The following is a 23,965-nucleotide window of genomic DNA, read 5'->3' on the forward strand; positions in this document are numbered from 1 at the left end:
TCAAGTTCCAAAGAATCCATTACCCTTTTCTGGACTCCACAGGTGTCGCATGTACACGGTGCTCACACATACATGCAGCCAAAACACCTGTATGCATAAAATATGGTGCTGGAGTGATGGCTTACCAATTAAGAGTATTTGTTTCTCTTACAAAGGACTTTAATTCAGTTTCTAGCCTCCCACATGACAGCTCACAACCACCCAGAACTCCAGTTCTAGAGTAGCCCGTGTCCCTTTGTCCCCCAGGGTAGTGAGAAGCATGCGACTTGCATCTACACAGAGAGAAAAACCACTTGGCCTCAGACAGACCCAATCAGCAGTCCTCACTGGCTATGGGGCTATGGGGCTGGAAGCCACTGACTGCATCTGTAGCCTTGTTTGGAATGGTACGGGTAGTTCTCATGGGGATGGAATCAGGTCTGAGTTTGGCTCTCCTCCCTTTAGGTAATGAGGTGGTTCACAGTGTGATCTGCAGACACACTCTAGTCTCCACAGTGGAGCTCCAGACTCCACACCACTCAGTTCTCACCAGCCGTCCCACCCCCCTCTCTCTGAGGAGTGTGTGTCCATGTGAGGGCACAGATGCCGTGGCACAGGCATGGGGGTTCAGTTCTCTCCTTCCTGTGTGTGTGAGTGAGGATGGAACTTAGACAGTCAGGCATGGCGGCAAGGACATTTACTGGCTGAGCCATTTACTGGCCCTTAGACTTCTGATTAACCTCATGAAGGAGAGACTTCCTCTTCCTTGCTTTGCAATGAGGGACTCTCAAGTATGAAGAAGTTAATGAATGTGCTGCAGTCACCCAGCACTAAGTATCAGAGCTGGGCTTCAAGTCGGAGGTGCCCGGTAGAGTCCATGTGCTAACTGCTACCATGCAGTAGATAAGACCTGGCCCTGGACACCCCACACTTGTTCTCGAGAGTGCTCACTGGTGACATGAACACTCTATTTTGGGGTTTCAGGTGATTCAGGCTCTGGGCCAGTTTGACCTGTGTTGTCCCAGTTCCCCCTTTAAGGTCCAGGATGACTAAGGGCAAAGATCCTGGTCAGGTGATAAGACCAGGAAGATCTGGACAGAGAACAGAGTGACCCAACTAATCTCCTGGGCGGGGAGCCCTGGCTTCAGTCCACCCCCAGACGCTCCCCTGCCCTGGGCCCTCTCAAGTGCCGAGAGCGTGCCGCAGAAGCCTGAGACCAGAGCTTCTTCCCATGGATGTCAGTGAATACACAGGCATGCGGTAATCTCAGCTGCAAATGGGGAGGGAGCCTATGCCCACACCTGCCCAGACACCGGGCACTCTGCTACTGGCCGTTTCCAGGAAATTGAGTTGACTCTGTTTTTCCAGGAGAAGAAATCTAATTCTTTCCGAGGTAAAGGCTAAAGTTGTTTTCCCTTTTCCCCTTTCCACTAGGAGCACTGTTGGCCCAGGCTGTGTGCAACTGTTGGCTGGCTTGGCAGCCTGCAGTACAGAGTCTGAGGGTACAAGCTAGCCTGTTAGCTGTGGCTTAGTGCAAGTCTTGTTACCTGCTTCTGATGAGTGTAGGGCTGAGAGTTCCGGGCTCGGCTCCCCAAGAGCTGTTTAGTGATTAAAACAGATTTGCAGTTGTACAGCAACAGCAGCGAGGACAGCAGACTACCAAACAGACAGCGATTGCGGAGGCTGACATTGGGCCCTGGCAAGGGCAAGTATTAACCCTTTGAGCCATTTGTGGTGGAAAAGAGAGTTTGTCCTTTTTGCTAGACTTATCCCACATAGTTTGTTAGGTGTGGGGTGCTACAGGGAAGCCTAAGGACCCCTTCCCTGCAGGATAACAGGACTTAGGAGACATGGACTGAACCTCACATCTGGCTCCCTCCCTCCCCGCTCTAGCACCTGAGCAGGAACAGCTGTCTCTGCACTCCACCTGCACCATCTCCATCATGGGACTGAGATAAAGCAGGCATTCCTCTCATGGAAAGACTTTACATATCCCATCTCAGCAGAGAATGGCCACCAGGCATCTTACTACCAAGAAAGACTGGTGGTAAAACGCTCACTACAGCGTTTCTGGTCTCATCTGATGCTGTCAGAACATTTTGGGGACAGCACTGGGAGCCCTGTGGAGCCCACGGAGCCTGTGGTCCAGGTTCCCAGCATGCAAGCAAGCCCAGCTGACCCACATTCCTATCCTCGGTTTCCACTAGGATGTGTTGTTGCTCAGTCAGTTCATCCGGCCTTATGGAGGCATGCTGCCCCGGCGGGTCACAGGCTTGTGCCGGGAAGAACACCGAAAAATCGAGGAGTGCGTGAAGATGGCTCATCGAGCAGGTCACAGTACCCAAGACTCAGAGGGGTGGTGGGGACTCCAGTTCCTCTTCCCAGCCAGCTGTCACAGCTAGAGAGGGGGTGAGCGCATTCACTTGTGCGCACACACAGCCACACACACAAATACGCCCCACACTCCACACACACCCTCCTCCCCACTCCCATGGTCTTTACCCCTGGCCCTTTCAGAGCTGTGAAGACTGACCCCTCATGTGTTCTTCCTTCCACACAGGTCTGTTACCAAATCACAGACCACAGCTTCCAGAAGGATGCTTACCAAAGGATAAACCCAAGCTCAACCGGTAAGAAGTCATGCCTACAGTTAACCCAAGCTTTTCAGGGCCTATGGATCTCATTGCGTTCTAGGGGAGCTTGTCCCATGGGTCTCACAGCAGCCCGAGAGAGCTGGAGTGTTGCTTGGCTGCGCCATTCCCAGCCACCACACACCTGAACCTTTCCTGCATGGCTGTACTGTATGATGTTTGCCACCGTCCTGGCCCAGCTCCCTTCTCCTTCTGTCCTAGAGGGCCTTGACACAGGGGCAAGGAAGCTGCTGGTGGGCCTTAGACTGTGTCAATCCCTGTTGATGATATCACACTGCACTGGCTGCTATGGGGAAGTCAGAGCATTTCTACAAACTTAGATGTCCCAGCTCTCCAGCACTGGGGTCATTACAGGGCAGAGCAAGGCCTTAGCCATGGGAGGACTGTCTGGGATAGGGTGACATACACAGCATTGCATCAAAGCAGCCTGCATAGTCAGTCACCAATGCCCCTTGCAGTCATGCAGTTAACAGCCCACATAACTGCTATGTCACCGAGTTATCCTGAGGCCTTAGGAGGACAGATTCAAGTCGGGCCTCCAGCTCCAGCAGGCTAGGCAGGCCCCTCCAGTGAGAGCAGATTCTCACCTAACTCAGACAGCTGTCCTGTTGCAGGTTTCCCTCTCCCTGACATAGGCCTCACAGGCAGTTAGATCTATAATAGCCCCCTGTTCAGCAAAGAGCTGGGTCTTTAGAATTGATTTTGCGGTTCTTATGCCCCTGACCTCCAGTGTGTCAAGCTGCCTCTGGTGATAGTGAGGAAGAGACACTCTGCAGGAAGACTGAGGCAGAGCAAGACTCCCCAGCTCCAACAGACCTGTGCAGAGATCCTTGCCACAGCCTAGGTGGAGGCTGGCAGACCCGGTTGCTAAGCAGAGAGTGTAGGATAGGGTAATATAGGCTTGTGTCTTTGTGCCTTGCCTCCCTCATCCCTAGATACTGAGCCCAAGCTGAACTGGGCTAGGCTATCTGCCAGCAGCCCCAAGGAGTAGGGCATGCTCTGGTCCGTTTGGGGTTGAGCCCACCCCCAGCCCTGGCTTTTTAAGAGACAGCAGCAAGCCGGAGGCCACAATCCATCCTGCCCTCGGGCCTTTGAAGCCAGGCCAGGCTCCCTCCCTTACATCCGGTGTCCGTTAGTGTGACACAGGATTGATGATGTGTGGGGGCTCTTGAGTTGCAAAAGGCCATCCTGGGGGAAGGGAAGGCCTGGCTCAGGAGGTACTGATCTCTGTACGCTGTGATTATGCCCAAAGGTCCCTGGCTGCACTCAGGGGCCCTGCTCACTCCTCTGTGTCCTCAGCACCCTGGTACAGCATTGTCTTCTCCAGCAGAGGGGATAGTATCCCCTCTCCTCTCCTGTGCTTAGCACACAGGTGTCCAGGCCAGGCCCAGCTCAGGAGAGGTAGGAAGGGGCTGGTTTAGGAAAGCCTGAGTTCTCACTAGAGCCAAGGTGCCCGCAGAGAGCTGGTTGAATGCCCCCAGCCTACACCAGTTAGCTAGCTGCTCCATGTGGCACAGATGCAGCCAAGGCTCACTGAAGGAGAGCTGAGGAGGAAAGCTCTGGAGACGCTGCGCAGTCGGGCTCTTCTCAAGTCCCTGAGTCCTGATGAACACCTATACCATGGGCCTGTATATGAACCCCATCTTCACCTCTCCCTCTGAGGGCTAGGAGAGGCCAGTGAAGGGGCTAGCTGGAGGTGACGGAACTTATGCTGGGCTAACCTGTTGTCTTAAAACAACTGACCATAGAAACAGCAGCCCCTGTGCAGGGGGTACCCCAGTGCAGTGTTCGTGGGTCCAGCCAACTAGGGAAGGCCTCATCTTCCTACCTCCTGTGCCCAGCACACACCTCTGCCCAGGTCAGATGCAGGACGGACCTCCCGCAGCTTTCCCTCTGCATGAGGCTCACAGCTCAAGCTCCAAAGAACCATGATAGAAAGGCGTGAATCAGCAACCCTCTGTCAGCCAGAAGATGTCAGCCAAAAAAAAAATTTTAATTTCTGCCAGGAATACTAGTTTTTAAAGTAAAACTTGAGGGCCTCTAGAGGCAGCCAGGGCAAGCCTCAACCTCACATAGAACACAGGAGGACCTGGCCTTTGTGGTTGAACTCTTGAGTATGAAGGATGGGCCTTCCTGATCAGGAGCCAGGTTTCATTATGAACAGAGTAAACCCCAGTCTTGGTGCTATGACCCACTCTTCCAGGAACAGTCAGAGCCTAGGCTATCCCCAGAGGAGGCCAGAGGGCCATGGGTGGCCGCCATCTTTCCCTGGCCCCTCCTACTTACAGAAACCTGCTGGAACACAGCACTGCTGTGTTCATCCCTTGCTTCCTATGGGGTGAGGGATGGGGTCCTGCAACGATTGAGGTGCCCTGGGAAGTCCCCTGGAGGCTAGGAGATCTAAAGGAGCCAAGTGGGATGAGTGCAGGCCTTCTCCAGCCTTCTGTCACATTCCTGTCTCCAGCGTCAGGCCAGAGACCTGCGTGACAAGCAGGATTCTTCTCTGCCTTCCTCCTGCAGTGTGGATGTACACTGACAACTCTTAAAGGTCAAGGGGATGGGCCTGGGCTGCCAGACTCCACCTCAGCCCTGAGTACACACACTTGTAGCCGCAAGAGCCCAGCCCATCTGTTTACAAAACAGCAGTCCCCTCCCCCAAAAATGCTTTGCCTTTTGAGAAAGGAAAACTGGTGAGGGAGGCAGCACAGCCCCAGGGGGCAGTGTCCGGCTCTTCCTGCCCCAGCAGGCAACCTCTTGTGTTCCCACTACAGCTATCTGACTCGCTGGGCTCCCAAGTCCGTCAAGCCCATCTATAAAAAAGGCCACCGTTGGAACAAGGTGGGTATGGCCGTGGGGTCACCACTCCTGAAAGACAATGTCTGCTACTCCAGAAGGCCTCTGAAGATGATGCATTAGTGGGAGCAGGACTTCTGAAGAGCTGACTAGAACCGTCTAGAAGATGCACTTGCTCCTCCCACCAGAACCATTATCCTCCACAACAGCACAGAGAACTAACTTCTGTGCCTTGGATCTGCCCAGCTGCAATGTTGGAAGCCAAGGGCAGCCAGGAGCTGGATCTCCTGGCCACTGTGGTCTTCTGCCTGGCTGGGGCTGAGGTTGGAGCAGGGACGGGAGCCTTACCCAAGGCAATGTAATAAAGCAGGCTCTTGGCTTCCCCGTGTGGTCAGTGCTTAGAAATGTGGGGCCTGTGCATAGTAGGGAACTGCCTAATGGGCCCTGTCAGTGGACCTGGGGCAGGTCCATGTGCCACACAGGTCCCATCGTCTGCTGACGGGCACCACACTGCAGTGAGGGCCTAGTGACTGTCAGTTACTAGCAGCTTTCAGTTGAATCCAGGAATTTGAGCGGGCCCCTAACTGCCCCTTCACACCATCTCCACCCATCTACACTTGATGCCTCCTCCTTCATTAGCTCATCCCAGGCCTCTGCTTCTTGGTTCAGAATTGTTTTCTGGCCTTTCATAGCCAGGTGACTAGATTGCCAGAGGGACAAAATGACAACAATCAAGACAGAACAAAAAGGCCCAACAGTTGAACTTTATGAAAGAGTGTTTCGACCCCACATAAATATCCAGCCTGCCTTCCTACAGCATGAAGGGCAAGTCCATGTTCTTCTCTCCTGTGCCTACGTAGATGTAGCCATAGTTCTTGGTGCGAGGAGCGTGGTAGAAGGTGAGGCCTGGCCAGAGCAGGCTGCGCAGCACCACCAGTGCGTTGCCCCTTTCCATCTGGATGCTCCAAGACCCTGGATGGGAGGGACAATTGAGGCCTGGCACTGAGGTGCCACTGAGAAAGTTGCTGTGCTCCTGATGGTCACAGTCACTTGCTCATGACACAGGGAAGGGAGCAAGTGTAGAGGTGACTTCAGGGACCCACAGATGGTGTGGCTCCCTTTCCTTGCTTCAGGGTAAATCACTGACCTTGGGCCTCTGCCCTAAGATCGATGAGACAACCAGGGGCTCAAGCTGAAGTTGGGCCATTTCAGGCCTCCACCTCAGTGGTCTGCCCAACTGCTGATGGGTGGAGTCATGCCTGGTAGGAGGAGACCTCGGCTGCTGAGTCTGCCCCATGCTACTCAAGACGCCAGGCAGCTCAGACCAGGCTAGGCTGTGCAGCCAGGATGACTTGGCTGGAAGGGCCTGATCCAGCTCCAAGGGAGGGAGCCGCTGTGTGGGAGGAAGGAGCCTGGGAAAATCGCCTCTGGATGCAGATCTGGGCTTCTATTCCCCTGCGCACAGAGGCCTCTCCCCCAAACCAGCCACAGCCCTGCTCTGGGCCCTGCCAGGAAGGCAAATAACTTTTGAAGGTTTTGGTACAGGACCAACCAGTTATGCTCAGAGGGCTGATCTGGAGCCTTCATCAGTTGCCAGCTCAGCCCCGGTGCTGGCTCCCACCACTCAAGCTTCCCGCAGCCTACCTCCAACCATGGCCCACCCTGGTCACTCCACACCCAGCAGCCTCACGATTCAGTCAGTTTCCACCCTCCAGAGGCCACCCTGCATCAGAGAAGCCTATCCCCGTGTAGCTAGCTGCCTGCCCAGGTCAAAACCAGAGCTTTCTGGAAGCATGGAGGTCCTCTGCCCCTGGTCCTGACTGAGCCATGCACAGAACAATGGGGTGAAGGCCACACCATGGGCCTATCGCTTGCTCTAGGCCCCAGTGCCACCGCCAAGGAATCAAAACATCAAGTGAAACAGGCCCCGGTTGGTACGACACCTAGCCAACAGCTGTTCTTTGGGCACCTGAGAACCCTGGTGGCTTTCTTGGTCACAAGTCTCCAGGAAACATTGCTTGAGGGGAGACAAGGATAGAATGTTACAGAACAGTGTCCCAGGCCCTGTGTTTTATCCTTGGCAACAAAAAGACCCAGAAATATACAGTTCTCTAGCCTTAAGTCCCATTACTGGGGCCCAGAACATCATTTGGACAGCTTTCTACAGAGACCTAATCCCTCATTGCCCTTGGAGCCCACAGCTACACAGCCTCTGTGAGATAAGCAAGACCAAGCTCTGATTGCCCACCCAGGGAGGCTGGCTTGCAGCGTCCCTCACTCAGGCGCTAGCCTGGAGAAAACAGCCTAGGGTCTATCCCTAACCCCACTGTATCCAGATATCTATCGATTCAACCAACAGCATGGTGGCATGGGGCCCCTCAGACCAGCATGTCTGCTCACCTCTTACTTCGAGGAGATGGGAAGCAGAGGCTGAAATGAGTAGCCCAAGCCCAGCAACATGGGTAAACTGTGAGGAAGTTAAAAAAATACAAATACAGATGCCAGTGAGGGCGGGACCAAGCAAGCCAAAGGGTGCTGAGTTGCAGCATGCCAGGGGCCGGGCTCTCTGCCTTCCCGCGCAGCCCCGGCATCGTGTTCTTGTCCTCTCAACCTCCCTGGTTCAGTCAGCTCATCATCTGGGACACACACCATGTTCCATTCTCTCTCTCTCTCTCTCTCTCTCTCTCTCTCTCTCTCTCTCTCTCTGTGTGTGTGTGTGTGTGTGTGTGTGTGTGAGCAGACACACAGTGTGTACCTGACACCTTCACCTCCATCTCAACTGTAAATATGGAAAAACCAGGCCCAGACAACTGTGGTAGTAGCCCTTTGAAGGAATGATCCAGTGGATCAGTTCACAGCCCCAGGCCTCCTCAGACCTGGCTTCCTCTCCAGAGACCTGTACTGAGACTGGGGAGAAGATCCAGCCTGGAACTCAGCAGCTGAGCCTCTGCAGTTGGCAGGAGGTCTTCCTGGGTTTCCCAATGCCAGAGAGAGTAAGGGCCAGGCTCAGGTCAAACTGTCGAGGGAGCAGCAGGTATCCTACGTCTCAACCCCTAAAGGTCATCACACTAAGCAATGGCCGGGAAGGCCTGGGTAGATGGCTCAAAGCTAGATTTGATTCCCAGCACCTACGTGATGGCTAATAACCATCTAACACCAGCGCCATGGTGGCCTCCATAGGCACCAGGCATATGTGTAGTACACAGATATACATGCAAACAAAATACCCATACAGGTAAAATGAAATTTAAAAAAAAAAAAAAATGGGCTGGTCAGATGGCTCAGTGGGTAAGAGCACCCGACTGCTCTTCCGAAGGTCCGGAGTTCAAATCCCAGCAACCACATGGTGGCTCACAACCATCTGTAACAAGATCTGACGCCCTCTTTTGGAGTGTCTGGAGACAGCTACAGTGTACTTATATAATAAATAAATAAATCTTTAAAAAAAAATGGCTGTAAGTTCCTGAAAGCCACCATTCTCTTTACCACAAGGTAGAGTCAATCCTCTCAGAGTGGGGACAGAGAAAAAGGACACCCCTGGTGCAGCCTCCAATATAAGTAAACAATGGGGTAGGGGTAGGGTCCTCTGATCGCTTCTAAAAGACGTAGGAGCCATCTGCACGAACCCCCATAAAGCTGATGCCACACTGCCCATTCTCTTCAGGCTCCCTGTCCTCACTAACCACCAGCAGCTTTTAAAGGTCAATTTCTTGGCTGCAGGACTCTTGCTGCCCTCTGCTGCCCAAACTGGGCACTGCACTGAGTACTCTTTGTTGGGACCCCGGCCACCTGCTGCCTCTGCTGCCTACTCTGTGCGCACCCCCACCCCATCCTACCCTCCAACATCTTCCAGTATAACTTCTGTTTTTTCAGCTTCTCCTGGTTGCGCTCAAACCTTCCTGACTTAAGAGCGTTGTCTTTCTCATTCCAAGGGCACCAAAAGAACTTGGCACGCAGCAGCTGCTCCATGCTCTGCTGACAGAGCGGAAAGGTTAAGGAGTATTGAATGGCAGAGTCCAGGTGAGGAAGCTGGCTGCCCTGCGTACTGCCCCACCTGTCTTCCGGTGCAAGCCCGCAGCCAGGAAGTCTTAGCACTCATCAGGAGGAGGATCTTGCCAGGGATCCATCCCTACAAAACTTTCCATCCCAGGACATCACACAGCAGCTCACTGCCAAGATATTAGCCTCAGGCAATATCCCTCTCCATTCTGTTCTCTTCCACTCAGAGAGAAGCTGTGAGCTCTGGGCTTATCTCTGTGGGCACAGGGAACAGAGACCCCAGGACAAGGCCCACTTCACACCTGCTTAGAGGTGACCTGAGCCATCTTGAATGACTGCTTCAGACTCAGAAAGCAATGTTCCTCCCTAAGTAGAAAGAGCTAAAGATCTACAGACTCCACCCCTCTAGCCAGGCATGGTATCCAAGGGTTCTAGTCCTGACTCTGCACAGGTCATCACCACTGCATCTGCTAGGCAGGAGAGGCGCCCAGCGGCTCATTCAGCTCTCACTAGAAGAGTCTGGAAGGAAGCCAGAGTGTGTCTGATAAGGAGAGCCATCCCGGCCTCGTCATTCTCCTTCTGTTGCCAACGAGTCCCAGAAGCCACCTCCCCATCACTGTAAGCCCACACTCAAGGTGACTTGGCTCAGGTGCCTCCGTGTGGTGGAACCAGCTGCTCAGAACCATCGTCCCTAGCCCTGTGAGTCGCCCTAAGACAGGAACCTGCAGGTTTGCTTGTCCCTTCTCTGTCCACCTGTGAACACTGCCTTCTGATCACGGGCCTTCCCTTAAGCCTCCTTAGCTCTTCCCACCAAAGCTTGTCAGGAACCTGGAAATTATATATGTGTACATATAAAATCCATATTTTGGCTGAGTGGATGGCATGTGTCTTTAATCCCAGCACTTGAAAAGCAGAGGCGGGTGGATCTCTGCAAATTTGAGGCCAGCCTGGTCTACAGAGTGAGTTCCAGGACAGCTAGGGCTATACAAAGAAACCCTGTCTCAAATTTAATAATAATAATAATAATAATGTTTCATATAGCTCAGCTGACCTAGAATTTACTATGTAGCCAAGGATGACATTAAACTTCTGACCCTCCTGCTACATAATGACGGGGAGGAGGGCTGGTACCAAAGTGGGTTGGATATCAGCAAATAGAGAGTTATCAAAGGACATAGGAAATAGAATGATGATAGGAAGGAGAAATAAACCTAAAAGGTCTAATGTAAAACATGGTAACTGTAGTTCATGATGAATATATACGGATGCAGATATATATGGATTTAGACATATAAATGCAGATATATTTGAGGTAGGGTTGTGCACTGAAGTCCAGGCATCTGAGTCCTGGGATCACAAGTCTGCACCACCACAGTTGACTTTCCGTTATGCTCCTGGACAGTGCAATAGCAGACAAGTGTGCTCCTGGGGGGAAGCTACCTGAGCTAGACTCAACTGTTAGCCTCAACTGCTCGGGTAGCTTATACACACACACACACACATATACACACACACACACACACACACACACACACACATATACACATATATATATATACACACACACACACACATATACACACACACACACACACACACACACACACACATATACACACACACACACACACACACACACACACACATATATATATATATACACACACACACACACATATACACACACACACATATATATATATATACACACACACACACACACACACACATATATATATATAGCTTTACCCATTAAAGAAAATAAAAAGATTTTTAAACTTAAAATACCGTGGGAGCAAGGTGGCTTATCTGTTAAGGTATTTACAGCCAAGCCTGACCATCTGAGTTAGAACCCTGGAGCCCACAGAGTGGAGGAGAGAACTGACTACTCCACGAGTTGTCCTCTGACCTCCACATGCCTTATGGCATGCGCACACAAACAAATCCATCAAAAAAATTTGACTTGCCAGGCAGTGTTCATGATAAATACAGCTTTACCCATTAAATAAACGCCTTTAATCCCAGCACTTGGGAGGCAGAGGCAGGCGGATCTCTGAGTTTGAAGCTAAACTGATCTACAGAGTGAGTTCTAGGACAGCCAAGGCTACACAGAGAAACCCTGTCTGGAAAAAGCAAAACAAACAAAAACAAAAAAACAAAAAACATTAAAAAACTGGTTGAAAAAAAAAAGCTCAGAAGTGCATTAAAAATGATAACAACAGCAACAACTGCTAAAATCTCGAGAGACACTGTGTCACTCTACTTCCCTGCTCCCCACTTAAGACCAGGCTCTGGCTCAGCCCACCCCTCAAGAGGTCACCGGTGAGCTGCCAATGCAGGCCCAGGTTCTCAGCCCCCGCTGTAGAGAAGGAAGGTGGATGGTGTTGATCTACTGCTTTGATCTGCAGGCCAGCCCCACACCCTGAAGCTAATGGCCGGTTTGTTACCTCTGGGGATGTCATATTCCAGGGAGTCCAGGAAATCCAGCGAGGGCTCCAAGTCCGACTTCTCCAGCAAGGTCTTGTTCTTCAGATCAATAGCCTCCCTGAAGTGGAAGTACGAGCTAAGCTTCCTGACCTCGGACAGGGGCAGGCCTGGGAAGACGAGGTGGATGGAGAACAGTTAACCAGGGCTCCTTCCTCCCTGCATGGCTCAGAGGGAGGAGGCTGTGCAGGGTTCTGTCCACCAGACAGATGACCCAAGCCACAAAATGGAGCTCATTCCCGTCCCCCATACTTGACCCTGACCCCTGTGAGGAGCAAGAAGGGGCTGTAGCAAGATCAGGTAACCCTGATTCAGGAAACCTCAAGTCACCATGATTGTAGACTTCCGCCCCTGCTAAGACTTTCAGCTGCATCGTTGAACTGTCAACTGGCACAATGGCGACTTGCCTGGGAAAAGAGTTTGTTTGTCTATTTGTTTGCTTACTTGCTTGTTTTTTCATTATTTTTTATGTATATTTTTGAGACAGTCTCACTGAAGCTCTGGCTAGTTTGAACTCACAAAGAGGTCCTCTTATTTTCTGTGTATTTATTCCCTAAGCCAAAGTATATATTCACTAAGAAAGAAAATACATGTTTTCATCTCTATTCCTAAAAATAATAATAATAATAATAATAATTGTCAATGCCTCTGCCTTTAGAGTACAGGACAGGTCTTAACAAAGAAGTACAGGGGGCTGGAGAGGTGGCTCAGTGGTTAAGAGTACTGACTGCTCTTTCAGAGTTCCTGAGTTCAATTCCCAGCAACCACATGGTAGCTTACAACCATCTGAAATTGGATCTGATGCCCTTTTCTAGTGTGTCTGAAGACAGCTATAGTACAGTTGTATACATAAAATAAGTAAATTTGTTTGTTTGTTTGGTTTTGGTTTTGGTTTTTTTGTTGTTGTTGTTGTTGTTGTTTTGTTTTGTTTTGTTTTGTTTTGTTTGAGACAAGGTTTCTCTATATAGCTCTGGCTGTCCTGGAACTCACTCTGTAGACCAGGCTGGCCTCAAACTCAGAAATCCGCCTGCCTCTGCCTCCCAAGTGCTGGGATTAAAGGCGTGCGCCACCACTGCCAACCAAGTAAATATTTTAGAAAGTACAGAGAGCAGTGGTTCTCAACCTGTGGGTCGAGACCCACTGGAATCTAGCAACCCTTTCACAGGAGTTGCATATCAGATATCTTGCATATTAAATATTTATATTATGATTCACAACAGTAGCAGTAGCAAAATCACAGTTATGAAGAAGCAACAAAAATAATTTTATGGTTGAGGGTCACCACAACATGTGAAACTACATTAATGGGTTGCAGCATGAGAGAGGTTGAGAACCACTGATCTAGAGCAAGGTAGCCAATAGGCATGTCTGTGGGGAATTATATTCATTGTTGATTGATGTGGAAAGACCCAGCCCACTGTGGGCAGTACCATTCCCCAGGCAGGAAGCCCTGAGATGTATAAGAGTAAAGAAAGCCCCTAAGCATAAAGCAAGCATGTGCGTGTGTGAGTGTGTGTGTGCATGTGTGTTTCAAGCTCCTGCTGAGGTGGACTGTACCTTCCCTTCATTCTGCTACTTTCTGTCAGGGCACTGTTCACAGCAATGGACTGAAACTAGGCCACCAGCCACCAGCAGCTGACCAGAAGCCCCTCCTCCCCAGACCCAATCACTCTTCTCCAAGGAGGTCAGATGCCCCTGCTCTGCTCCCCCAGACATATCCAACCGAGCTCACCTTCAAAGGTCCGATTGACATGGGTGACTCCAAAAGGGGTCTTGAAGAGGGCACCTCGAGGGATGATAGCTACAGCCTTGTCAATCTGGTCAATGATGGACACCAAGCGAGTCTCTTCCTTGATCTGGACCTGAGGAGACAGAAAAAGAGCCTCCTGCCAGGATACAGTGCCTGCTCCCCTGAAGTGCAACATGGAACTCTGCATAGCCAGGTCTTTTCCCCACCTGAGGGGCCTGGGACTTGGGTTGTGCTGAGAATGCATTTGTCTGTCAGTCTGTCTCTGTCTCTCTCTCTCTCTTTCTCTCTCCACCATGATGAGTTTGCTGTGTTCCCTTCCAGAGATCTGCCATTAAGTCATCATACTATCATACTTAAAGGCTTTTTATTCTGCCTTTGAAAATATGGAGCAAGAAAACAACCATAATGAAAGCGGTCGGTGTAGTTCTTACCTAGCTCTTACCTAGTTCTTACCTAGCTCTTACCTAGTTCTTACCTAGCTCTTACCTAGTTCTTACCTAGCTCTTACCTAGCTCTTACCTAGTTCTTACCTAGCTCTTACCTAGTTCTTACCTAGCTCTTACCTAGTTCTTACCTAGTTCTTACCTAGTTCTTACCTAGTTCTTACCTAGCTCTTACCTAGTTCTTACCTAGTTCTTACCTAGCTCTTACCTAGTTCTTACCTAGCTCTTACCTTGCTCTTACCTAGTTCTTACCTAGTTCTTACCTAGTTCTTACCTAGCTCTTACCTAGTTCTTACCTAGTTCTTACCTAGCTCTTACCTAGCTCTTACCTAGCTCTTACCTAGTTCTTACCTGTATGCAATGCTCTGGGTTCAAGTCCCCCACATTGCATGTGCTGGCACACACCTGTAACCTTAACACTCGGGGAAGTGGAGGCAAGAGGACCAGGAATTCAAGATGATCCTTATTTACATACAGAGCTTCAGGCCACCAAGGACTACAAAAGATCCTGTCTCTAAGAAAACAAGTTAGGAAAGCAGGGGTTCTGTGGGAAGAATGCTTGCTTAACTTCTACAAGGTCTGGAGTCCGATCCTCCAGACCCCAAAATCCAGGTCAAGTTTGAAGTCATCCTTAGCTGCACAGCAAGTTATTGGCCAGCTTCTTGCAAGCCTGATTATCTGAACCTGGAACAAATATAAAACAGCTGGATACCTGGATACAGAGACACACATCTGTAATCCCAGCATTCCTATGATGAGATGGAAGGCAAAGACAGAAGTGCCCAGTTCAAGGGACAGCTAGTCTAGAGTAAATAACACAGCCAACAGGAACAACAGAGACCTTGCCTTAAGGAAAAACAGGTGGAAGGGGGCTGGAGAGATGGCCCAGAGGCTGAGCGCACCGGCAGGGTTGATTCCTAGCATCTACAGCTCTCACTACCACCCGTAACTACAGTCCTAAGGATCACATAGCCTGCACGCAGGAAGCTTGCCCGCAGGATGCAGACATTAAGGCAAAACACTCATGCACATAAAAGAAGTAAGTTTTGCTTTTTAAAGTGCAAGGTGTGAGAACTGACTCTCTAAAGTTATCCTCTGACCGCCATACTTATAATGTGGCTCTTACTTGCCCAAACACACAGACACACTAAAAATAATAAAATTTATATTCATACATATATATGAAAATAATCAGGTTCACTGTACATTATTTGGATAATGTAGAAAACATATCAAAGGGGATTAAAACTATCTATCCTACCCCCAACCATTAACATATTGAGATGCTTCTTCTGTTCTTTATTTTTATGCATATATTTAACGTAAAATTGGGATCACTGTTTAGGCTTGACATCACCAAGCATTTCTCCATAAGGTTATCAAACCTTAAATGGATGATATTCCATTGCAGGGGGCAGCAGAAAGGACAAGAGAGCAAGCTGAGCTTGATAACAAGCCTGTGGACAGAGGCATCTGAACTCACAAAGCCACCTAACACATGACTAGCAAGGGGAGGCAGAAACCAACATTCAGAACACACACACACACACACACACACATCCCAGGGGCATGAATGCTTCCTCAGTGACTCGGCACAAGCCACCCTTACTATACAGAAAGAAAACTGGAGGCTCGGGAAAGCACATTTATCAGGTGGAAGATGTGGCTGCCCGTGAGACAACCTAGACACAGACTGTTAGCATCACCCATGTTCAGATGCAAGGCCGGTGCTTTGAATTCTCCTTTGGTTTAGCTTCAGAACATGAGCTCCTTACTTGTTGACCCCAGTGGCATTTCTAGGAACTGGCCCTTTAGATAAAGTTATGCACACGTTGGAAATGACGTCAGCCCAAGGCCACTTGGCATGACATGCTTGTCAGAGCTGAAACCTGGAAACTACTTTCCGTGAATCAGATATTGTTTAAACACAGTACATTTAAACACACTGGCACAAAAAGCCGGATGGCTGGTTGGGGTGCTGATATGGAAAGGTCTCTGGAAGATAAGTTTTCATAAAAGGGGCAATTGTGGACATACCACACTGCCAGTTTATATTTTTTAATATACTTTGTTTTATTACTTTGTACATATGTGTGTTTTGTCTGCATGTATTCTATGTGCCCATAGAAGTCAGAAGAGTGTGTCATATCAGATCCTCTGGAACTAGGGCTATAGACAGTTATGAGCCACCAAGTGGGTGCTTAGACTGAGCCAGGTCCTCTGCAAGAGCAACAAGGGCTTTGAACAACTCAGCCAACTCTACAGCCATTTTAAAATTTTGTTTAAAAGGAAACACACATAGATGCCAGGGGGTTACTTGGCACTGGTGTCTAGAAAGAGCATGCCAGTCTTCAAAATGGAGTCAGATTGTCAAGGATCGTGGGAAAATGCAGGCTGGTGATGCCAGGCCTGTGATTGTGCCCTTTAAGCTCCTGGGCCAAGCCAAGGCTGCTGATGCAGTAGAATCTGGACCAGGCAGGGACACACACATGCTAAGCAGTTACATAATGTCCCCTAGACCAGGAAGGGACACACACATGCTAAGCAGTTATATAATGTCCCCTAGACCAGGCAGGGACACACACATGCTTTGTTTTTTTGTTTTGTTTTTTGTTTGTTTGTTTGTTTTCATTTTTCGAGACAAGGTTTCTCTGTATAGCCTTGACTGTCCTGGAACTCACTATGTAGACCAGGCTGGCCTCGAACTCAGAAATCTGCCTGCCTCTGCCTCCCAAGTGCTGGGATTAAAGGCGTTGGCCACCACCGCCCAGCTGGACACACACATGCTAAGCAGTTACATAATGCCCCCTAGAAAAGAGGAAGAAAGGAAATTTTATTGCATTTCTTTTAGTGCCTATGACTCAGGAACCATGTGGTGTATTATCTAGTAAAATTAAGATTAGCCCAAAAGGGCTGGCCAGATGGCTCTGTGGGACATGGTACTTGCCACCAAGACTAATGGCCTGAGGACCAAGCTTTAGAACTTATATGAGGAGGAGAAACTGACTCCCACAAGTTGCCCTCTGACCTCCATGGGAGAGCCCAATACCACACACACAAAAAAAAATAAATGTATTTCAATGGCAGAAGACCTAGTCTTGATTCCCAGCACTGTTAAATAAGAATAATAACAACAACAATTAATAATAAAAGCCAGGCAGTGGCTAGGGGCTTTGCCGCTGCACCTGTAGCAGTCCTGACAGCCTTGCATGACTTACCGTCCAGGTGGTGAAGAGGACACTGGAGCTAGTGGCTAAGACTAATTCCAGCACTTGGCAGGGAGAAGCAGGTGGATTTCTGAGTTCGAGGCCAGCCTGGTCTACAGAGTGAGTTCCAAGACAATCAGGGCTAAACTGAGAAACCCTGTCTCAAAAAAAAATACCCAAATAACAATTAATAATAATGATGATGATGATAACAATAAGAGTATCCACATGTATACACACTCCCAGTCCACAGGATATGGGACAGACCCTTCTTTCCAGCCCCATGGGAAGTCAGGTTTTACAAGAGCTGCCCATCCGCTCTCTTTGCCTGTCCCTCAGGTGGTCTTAGCCACTAGCTCCAGTGTCCTCTTCACCGCCTGGACGGTAAGTCATGCAAGGCTGTCAGGACTGCTACAGGTGCAGCGGCAAAGCCCCTAGCTCCCCGGGGAATCAGTGCACACCTGGGCAATGGTGATGGCCATGACACTAGATCATCGTAGTAAGACTTGCTCTTGTTTCTTCCAGGCTAGGACCATGCAGTTTGTATGTGCATGAGTGTTTGGCTTGCATGTATGTCTGTGTACTGCTTTCATGCCTGGTGCCCACAGAGGTCAAAGGACACTGATCCCTTGGAACTAGAATTACAGACAGTTGTAAGTTTCCATATGGGTGCTGGGAATGGAACCCAGATCCTCTGAAAAAGCAGTCAGCGCTCTCAACCACCGAGCATCTCTCCAGCCCTGGAACAGTGAACCAGCGCTCTCAATCACTGAGCATCTCTCTAGCCCTGGGACACTCTCTGTTCTTGCTTTGATTTGGGGTTGGCTTGTGGGGCTGGGGGGACGCTAGGGTTTTGTCTACCATCCTCACACATTCTCCCATTGACCCTCAGCCATGACTGACATTTGTTCAGACCCTTCCAGCACACTCCTCCGACAGCACATACCCCACCTCTGCACTTACCCCCACCCCCACCCCACAGCCCTGCACTTACACACACACACAGAACCCTGAACTTACACTTACACACACACACACAGCCCTGCACTTACACACAAACACACACACACATAATCCTGCAGTCACACACACATACACACACAGCCCTGCACTTACCTCCCCCCAGCCCTGCACGTACCACCACTTCTTCATCAAAGACCTTCTCTCCTTCGTTAACCTTCTGCAACTCTGTGTGTTCATACTCGTGTGAAGGGTCGCCCATGAAACGGCCACTCACCACAGATATCTGCATGGCCATCTCCTCTGTGGCAGGGGGCAAGAGACTCCACTCTGTGCAGTTCAGGCTGCCAACAACAGACAAACATGCTGGACTCCAGTCCCCCTTTGTGCCCTGTTCCCACCACCCTTTTTACAGGAAAACACCTTCACCCCAGGATCCTCCAAGGTGTCCATAGGACAGCCCACCCGAACACTTGATACGCAGTCCGTTTGGTGTATTTCCTACTCTCCTTCAACTATTCTATTTTGGGGAGCTGGAGAAATAGCAGTTAGAAGCACTTGCTGTTCTCCCAGGGGACCCAGGTTTGGTTCCCTAGCCCCCAAATGGTGGCTCACAGCTGTCTGCAACTTCAGTTGCAGAAGATCCGATGCCCTCTTCTGGCCTCTGTAAACACCAGGTCCACACATGGTGTACAGGCATACATGCAGGCAGAACACCTCTAGTGGCTTGAGTATGCTTGACCCGTGGGAAGTCCTACTATTTAGGACGTGTTGGAGGAAGTGCATCGCTGTGGGGGTGGGCTTTGAGGTCCTATGCTTAAGCTCTGCCCAGGATGGAAGAGAGAGAAACTCAACAAATGCTTACACAAACGAGTCTCCTTATCTTGAGCCCAAATGTGGATTCCCAAACTGTACTTTATATGCCTGGTTATACTTTGCCCCCAGGCACTCCATACCAGTTACTCTGCCTATTGTTAGGTCAGGTTTGTCTCTTTGCCTGTGAGTGGTTTTGTTATTTGATATAGGGTCTCTCACTGTAGCCAAGGTTGACCTTGAAATCCTTCTGTCTCAGCATCTCAAGTGCTGTGATTACCGGCCTGAGCCGGTTCCTGCTGCCCTGAGATTCTCAATAGTAAGTGGTGACAACACTTAGCTGACCCTTTGGCTTGGACCAGCCTCGAACTCTCCGCCACCTCCGTCTAGCCTGTCAGTCTCTCTCCTAAATCCCCCCCCCCTCCATTCCCTCAGCCAGTTCCCCCTTCCAGACGCTTGCCTCTGGACACTACAAAGACCTCTAAGTGCCCATCCCACCATACTTCAGATCATCTGCCCACTCAGATATGACCCCGTAGGTGTTCCCTGGTGGCCTACGGACAAAGCTCAAACTCTTGACTTCTCCCGATCGACGGTTGCTGCCTCTGTCCAGTTTACTTCCGGTCTCTTCCCTAAACATGGAAAGCCTTCAGTCAGAGTGCAGGAGGGTCTCTCCAGCTCGCAGCTGTGGGGAAGTGCCCACCTTTCAGAACCCGGAGCAGCTGCTCTCTGATCGAGCTTAGCTCTTCTCCAAAAGCCCGGGACTCTTGGCATCGCTTTAGGATACCTTAGTTTTAGCAATTTTTTTTGAGACAGGGTCTTTACATATTTTTATGTGTATGAGTATTTTGTCTATATGTATGTACATGCACCTGCTGTGTACAGTGTCCTAAGAAGTTCCCTAGAACTGGAGTTATAGATAGTTCTGAACTCCGTGTACGTGCTACGGATTGAATCCCAGCTACGGATTGAATCCCAGTGGTTCAGAAGAGTACCCAGTGCTCTTAAGGTTTAAGCCATGTCTCCAGCCCCCAAATTCCCAGAGGGGCTTCAAACCCCCTGTGTATTTGAGACTGACCTTGAACCCCTGATCCTCCTTCAATACTGGTTTGATGCATGGGTAGATAAATGAAGTCCCCGGATACCTCCTGCTTGGATGCTTTAATAGCATGATAGGCTCCCCTAGCATCCTAGGGAACCCCGAAAGAGGTTGGGAGGCTTACACTGCAGAATTGCCCCCAGCTCTTTCCCCATTTTACAAGTCTTGCACTTCCAGGAAAGAGCACCTCCCACTGCAGAGCCTACACTCCCCAGAGACGTTTCTAAACAGCTTCAGTACAAATCTCAGAGCGTCTGACTTCTCCAAGCCAAATCCAGTCCACAGCTAGAACCTGAATTCTACACCAGTTGCCATCTCCGGGACTTCTACATTCTGTGCCCGCTCAGTTTATTTAGCCTTCTGTCTCTAACGAATCCATCTAGACCAGTTTCCCATGCAAATCCAGGCTGACAATGCTGCCTCCTTGGACCCTGCCCAGGCCACTTTCCCACCCTGTCAGGATCCACAGGACCCTCACAGTTCCGTGACATCTCAGTCCTCAAGCTCCTCATTTCCCTCCTCAAGCCCCACCCACAGGTGCTTCCTGCGTAGGTCCTGGGCGCACCCACCTTCCCCAGCTGGAGTTGCACCCAACACCCTTCGGGATCCTCCTGCAGCCTTATCTGCCAGAGTCGCCTCACCTGTAGAGCGTCTTGCGTGGTGCGAGCTGGTCCTCACTCAAGCCCTGTGCGATGTAGTAATCCGCCACAAGGCCAAGGATGCGGCCCCAGAAAAGGACCCTCGCGAAGCGGTAATCGCGCTTCACCAGCATAAGGGACGTGAGCAGTGAGGCCCGACGGTCAGGGCTGAGTCCCTGCCCACTGCCAGACGCCAACTCCAGAGACAACAAGAGGCTGTCGGCGTCCATCAGGCCAGCCGTTCTCCTCCAAGCTAGTCTGGCGGGTAGAAGCTGTCTCCATGGAGACCCTGAGCCCCACCCCTTAAGCTAGCAGGAAACAAAATACCACCCACCGGACCGCCCATCTCGCCAAACCCGCCCTTTCCGGGGGCCACGGACTTTCACAGTACAGTGTAGACTCATGTATTCTGTTATCCCAGCGCGGCTTCCCTATATGTGCACTCCACATTACGTACTCCATTTTTGCCCATACGGACTTGGGAAGAAACCCAATACAAAGCCACAAGGCCACTAGCTGTATTATTTCAACCTGGGAATATCACTTCTTGGCCTGAGAATTTTATGAAGAATCTGATACCTTGGCTCTAAAAGCAGTTTCTGACACCTAAACCCACCCAAAGCCAGGTTTCACCAAATAGGTTCTATCCAATCTGACCCCTCCAGTTTTCACGTGAGAGCTCTTTGTTTACTCCCAGGACTAGTCTGACAAATCGGGGAAATCCTTGGAAAAGAATGTAAAGGGTGACAGTTTCCCAGGGGTGGTGGCCCACACCTTTAATGCCAGCCCTCAGGAGGAAGAACTCTTTTGAGTTCAGGGCCAACCTGGTCTACATAACAAGGTCGCAGCTAGCCACACGACTGAAGTGTGTAGAGCTTCATAGTCTCTTTAAAAAAAAAAAAAAAAAAAAAAAAAGCCACTTACAGACTACATGTGTGTCAGCTACATAACTTTGGGCTCCACAGCTGTTCAGACCCAAATAGTAGCCACAGAGGATCAGCTCTGTATTCCCTAGGCTAGCCTAACTCAGGCGAGTCTAACCACTGCTACATCACATCCGCTGCTGTTCTGGAGTCTCCAAAGTCAAAATCACCGGGGTCCTCTGAAGGCTTGTTTCAGGCCTTGTCAATGACTGATCTTATTTCTGGATTCCTTTGTGGAAGACTCATGAAGTCAACATGCCCTGGGCCTCCAAGCCAAGCCCAGAGAGAAATAAGTGTCTAATTTGCTCAGATAATTACTTTGTTTTGATGTTTTGATTGCCTGGGCATTGTTCATCGAGGCTTTTTAAATGGGCATTAGAGAGCTGACCTGGCCGGTCATTTCAAAGAAACTTATGCCGCCCCCCCCCCCCCCCACACACACACATCAGGTCCTGCCCTCCACCATCATGCCCTGCTTTGGTAATATGGCTTAATTCTTCTGTAAAGCGATATCAGACACAAAAACAACCAACAGTTTGGCTGACAGGATACACTTCAGGGGAGGTCACACAGAACACAGCCCAAGCATCTTGCGTTCCCCTATACTGGATTTACCCATCAGAAATGAGTTCACATCAGGAGCCAGAATCTGAAGAAGGCCTTCTCAGAGCTTGGTAGCACATCCACTAGGGACAGAGCAAATCCTGGCTATTCCAGAGAAAAACCGCACTAACGTTAGAACACAGGGAAGAGCAGTTTCTGCAGGCAGTGAACAGCTTTCAAGTCATGCTTTGCCATTGAAGCCAGTGGTTTCTAACTTTCCTAGTGCTACAGCCCTTTAATACGGTTCCTCCTGTTATGGTGACCCCCCCCCCCAAACCATAACATTATTTCATTGCTACCTCATAACTATAACTTTGCTAATTATGAATCATAATATAAATGTGTTTTACAAGTCTTAGGTGACCCCTGTGGAAGGGTTGTTTGACCCCCAACGGGGTTGTGACTCACAAGAACCTCTAACTTAAGCAAACTAGCCTTGCCAAACCTTACCTTTATAATGGGGTAGTAACCTATACATATAAGTTAGCATTAAATAATATGTATAAGTGCTTTTTTGAGGCAGGGTCTCTACATAGCCTTGGCTGTCCTGGAACTTACTCTGTTGACTAAGCTGGCCTTGAACTTACAGAGATCAGTCACTCTCTGGCTCCCAAATGCTAGATAAAAAGCATGTACTACCCACCCCAGCCTTGTTTGTAAGCCTTAAACACAGTGTATAGGTACAGGAAGCGGGGGTGGGAGGTGGGGGTGGGGGTGGGAGGGGGATGATGATGATGCACAAGAGCAGAGGGCCCACTGAAGGGTGTAGACTTGGAAGTCAAGGCTGTCTGCACATACTCTGAAAGGACTTGAAGGTGGGAGGAGTCACGTTGGGGGAGGAGCAGAAATGGGAGTTTGAGATGACTATGATCAAAATACACTGTACACATGTATGAATTTTTCAGAGAACAAAAGATTCTAAGGAGAAATAGTGGGTTTTTAAAGGAAGGAGAACTAATCCTGGCTGAACCTAATGGACAGCCACAGAGGGGCCCAGCCACAGGGTCCCAACCCCCAGGACTGGACTTGCAGCTTCCAAAACATAGGAAAAGAAACAAAGTAAAAACTTGACCTGGCCAGTGGCTCCCGTTCTCAAAAAGAATGTTTTTCTTTTAAGAAACAAAAAAGCCTAGTTAGTCAATGTGTTACAGTGTTTCAACCATTTCAGACACCTTACTCTAACAATCTTATTTGTATGTATGTATGTATGTATGTATGTATGTATGTATGTATGTATGTATGTATGTTTTTCGAGACAGGGTTTCTCTGTGCAGTCCTGGCTGTCCTGGAACTCACTCTGTGTAGACCAGGCTGGCTTCAAACTCAGAAATCTACCTGCCTCTGCCTCCCAAGTGCTGGGATTACAGGCATGCACCACCACTGCCTGGCCTTACTCTAACAATCTTGCATATACCCTAAGGACTTTAACCCAGCATCTCCCTCAGCAGGGCAGGGGTTTTGGCCTCAATTTGTTGCCAGGAGGCAGGAGCCATCGAGCAGTGGAAAGTTGGACAAACGTGTGCTCACAAACTAGGACTAAGAAAGAAGAAAAAAACCCAAACCATTAGCAAAAAATCATGGAATCCTTGAAGTATAACAGGCCCAGGCAACAACAAACGCTTGC

General features: G+C 49.7%; 2 protein-coding genes across 5 annotated transcripts in view; one reads left to right on the forward strand and one right to left on the reverse strand.

Moving 5' to 3' along the window:
- Mrps18a (mitochondrial ribosomal protein S18A) overlaps positions 1-5,805 on the forward strand; it is a 17,905-nt gene extending 12,100 nt beyond the window's left edge. Inside the window, exons 4-6 of the mRNA NM_026768.3 lie at positions 2,187-2,310; positions 2,540-2,609; positions 5,402-5,805. Of these exons, the coding sequence (NP_081044.1) occupies positions 2,187-2,310; positions 2,540-2,609; positions 5,402-5,546 (339 nt within the window). The 3' untranslated portion in view covers positions 5,547-5,805. The remainder of the gene's footprint in view (positions 1-2,186; positions 2,311-2,539; positions 2,610-5,401) is intronic.
- Rsph9 (radial spoke head 9 homolog (Chlamydomonas)) overlaps positions 1-21,139 on the reverse strand; it is a 22,205-nt gene extending 1,066 nt beyond the window's left edge. The window contains exons 1-5 of one of the 4 annotated variants that reach the window (NM_029338.4): positions 20,819-21,097; positions 18,444-18,609; positions 13,639-13,768; positions 11,870-12,016; positions 6,167-6,395 (exon numbers count right to left, since the gene is read on the reverse strand). In NM_029338.4, the coding sequence (NP_083614.1) occupies positions 6,235-6,395; positions 11,870-12,016; positions 13,639-13,768; positions 18,444-18,609; positions 20,819-21,045 (831 nt within the window). In that variant the 5' untranslated portion in view covers positions 21,046-21,097 and the 3' untranslated portion in view covers positions 6,167-6,234. The other 3 variants (XM_006525074.4, XM_006525075.3, XM_011246700.3) reach the window with 3 other exon arrangements.
- Between the last annotated feature and the right edge of the window lie 2,826 nt (positions 21,140-23,965).

This window comes from Mus musculus, chromosome 17 (assembly GCF_000001635.26).
Source record: "Mus musculus strain C57BL/6J chromosome 17, GRCm38.p6 C57BL/6J".
Classification (NCBI taxonomy): Eukaryota; Metazoa; Chordata; class Mammalia; order Rodentia; family Muridae; genus Mus; species Mus musculus.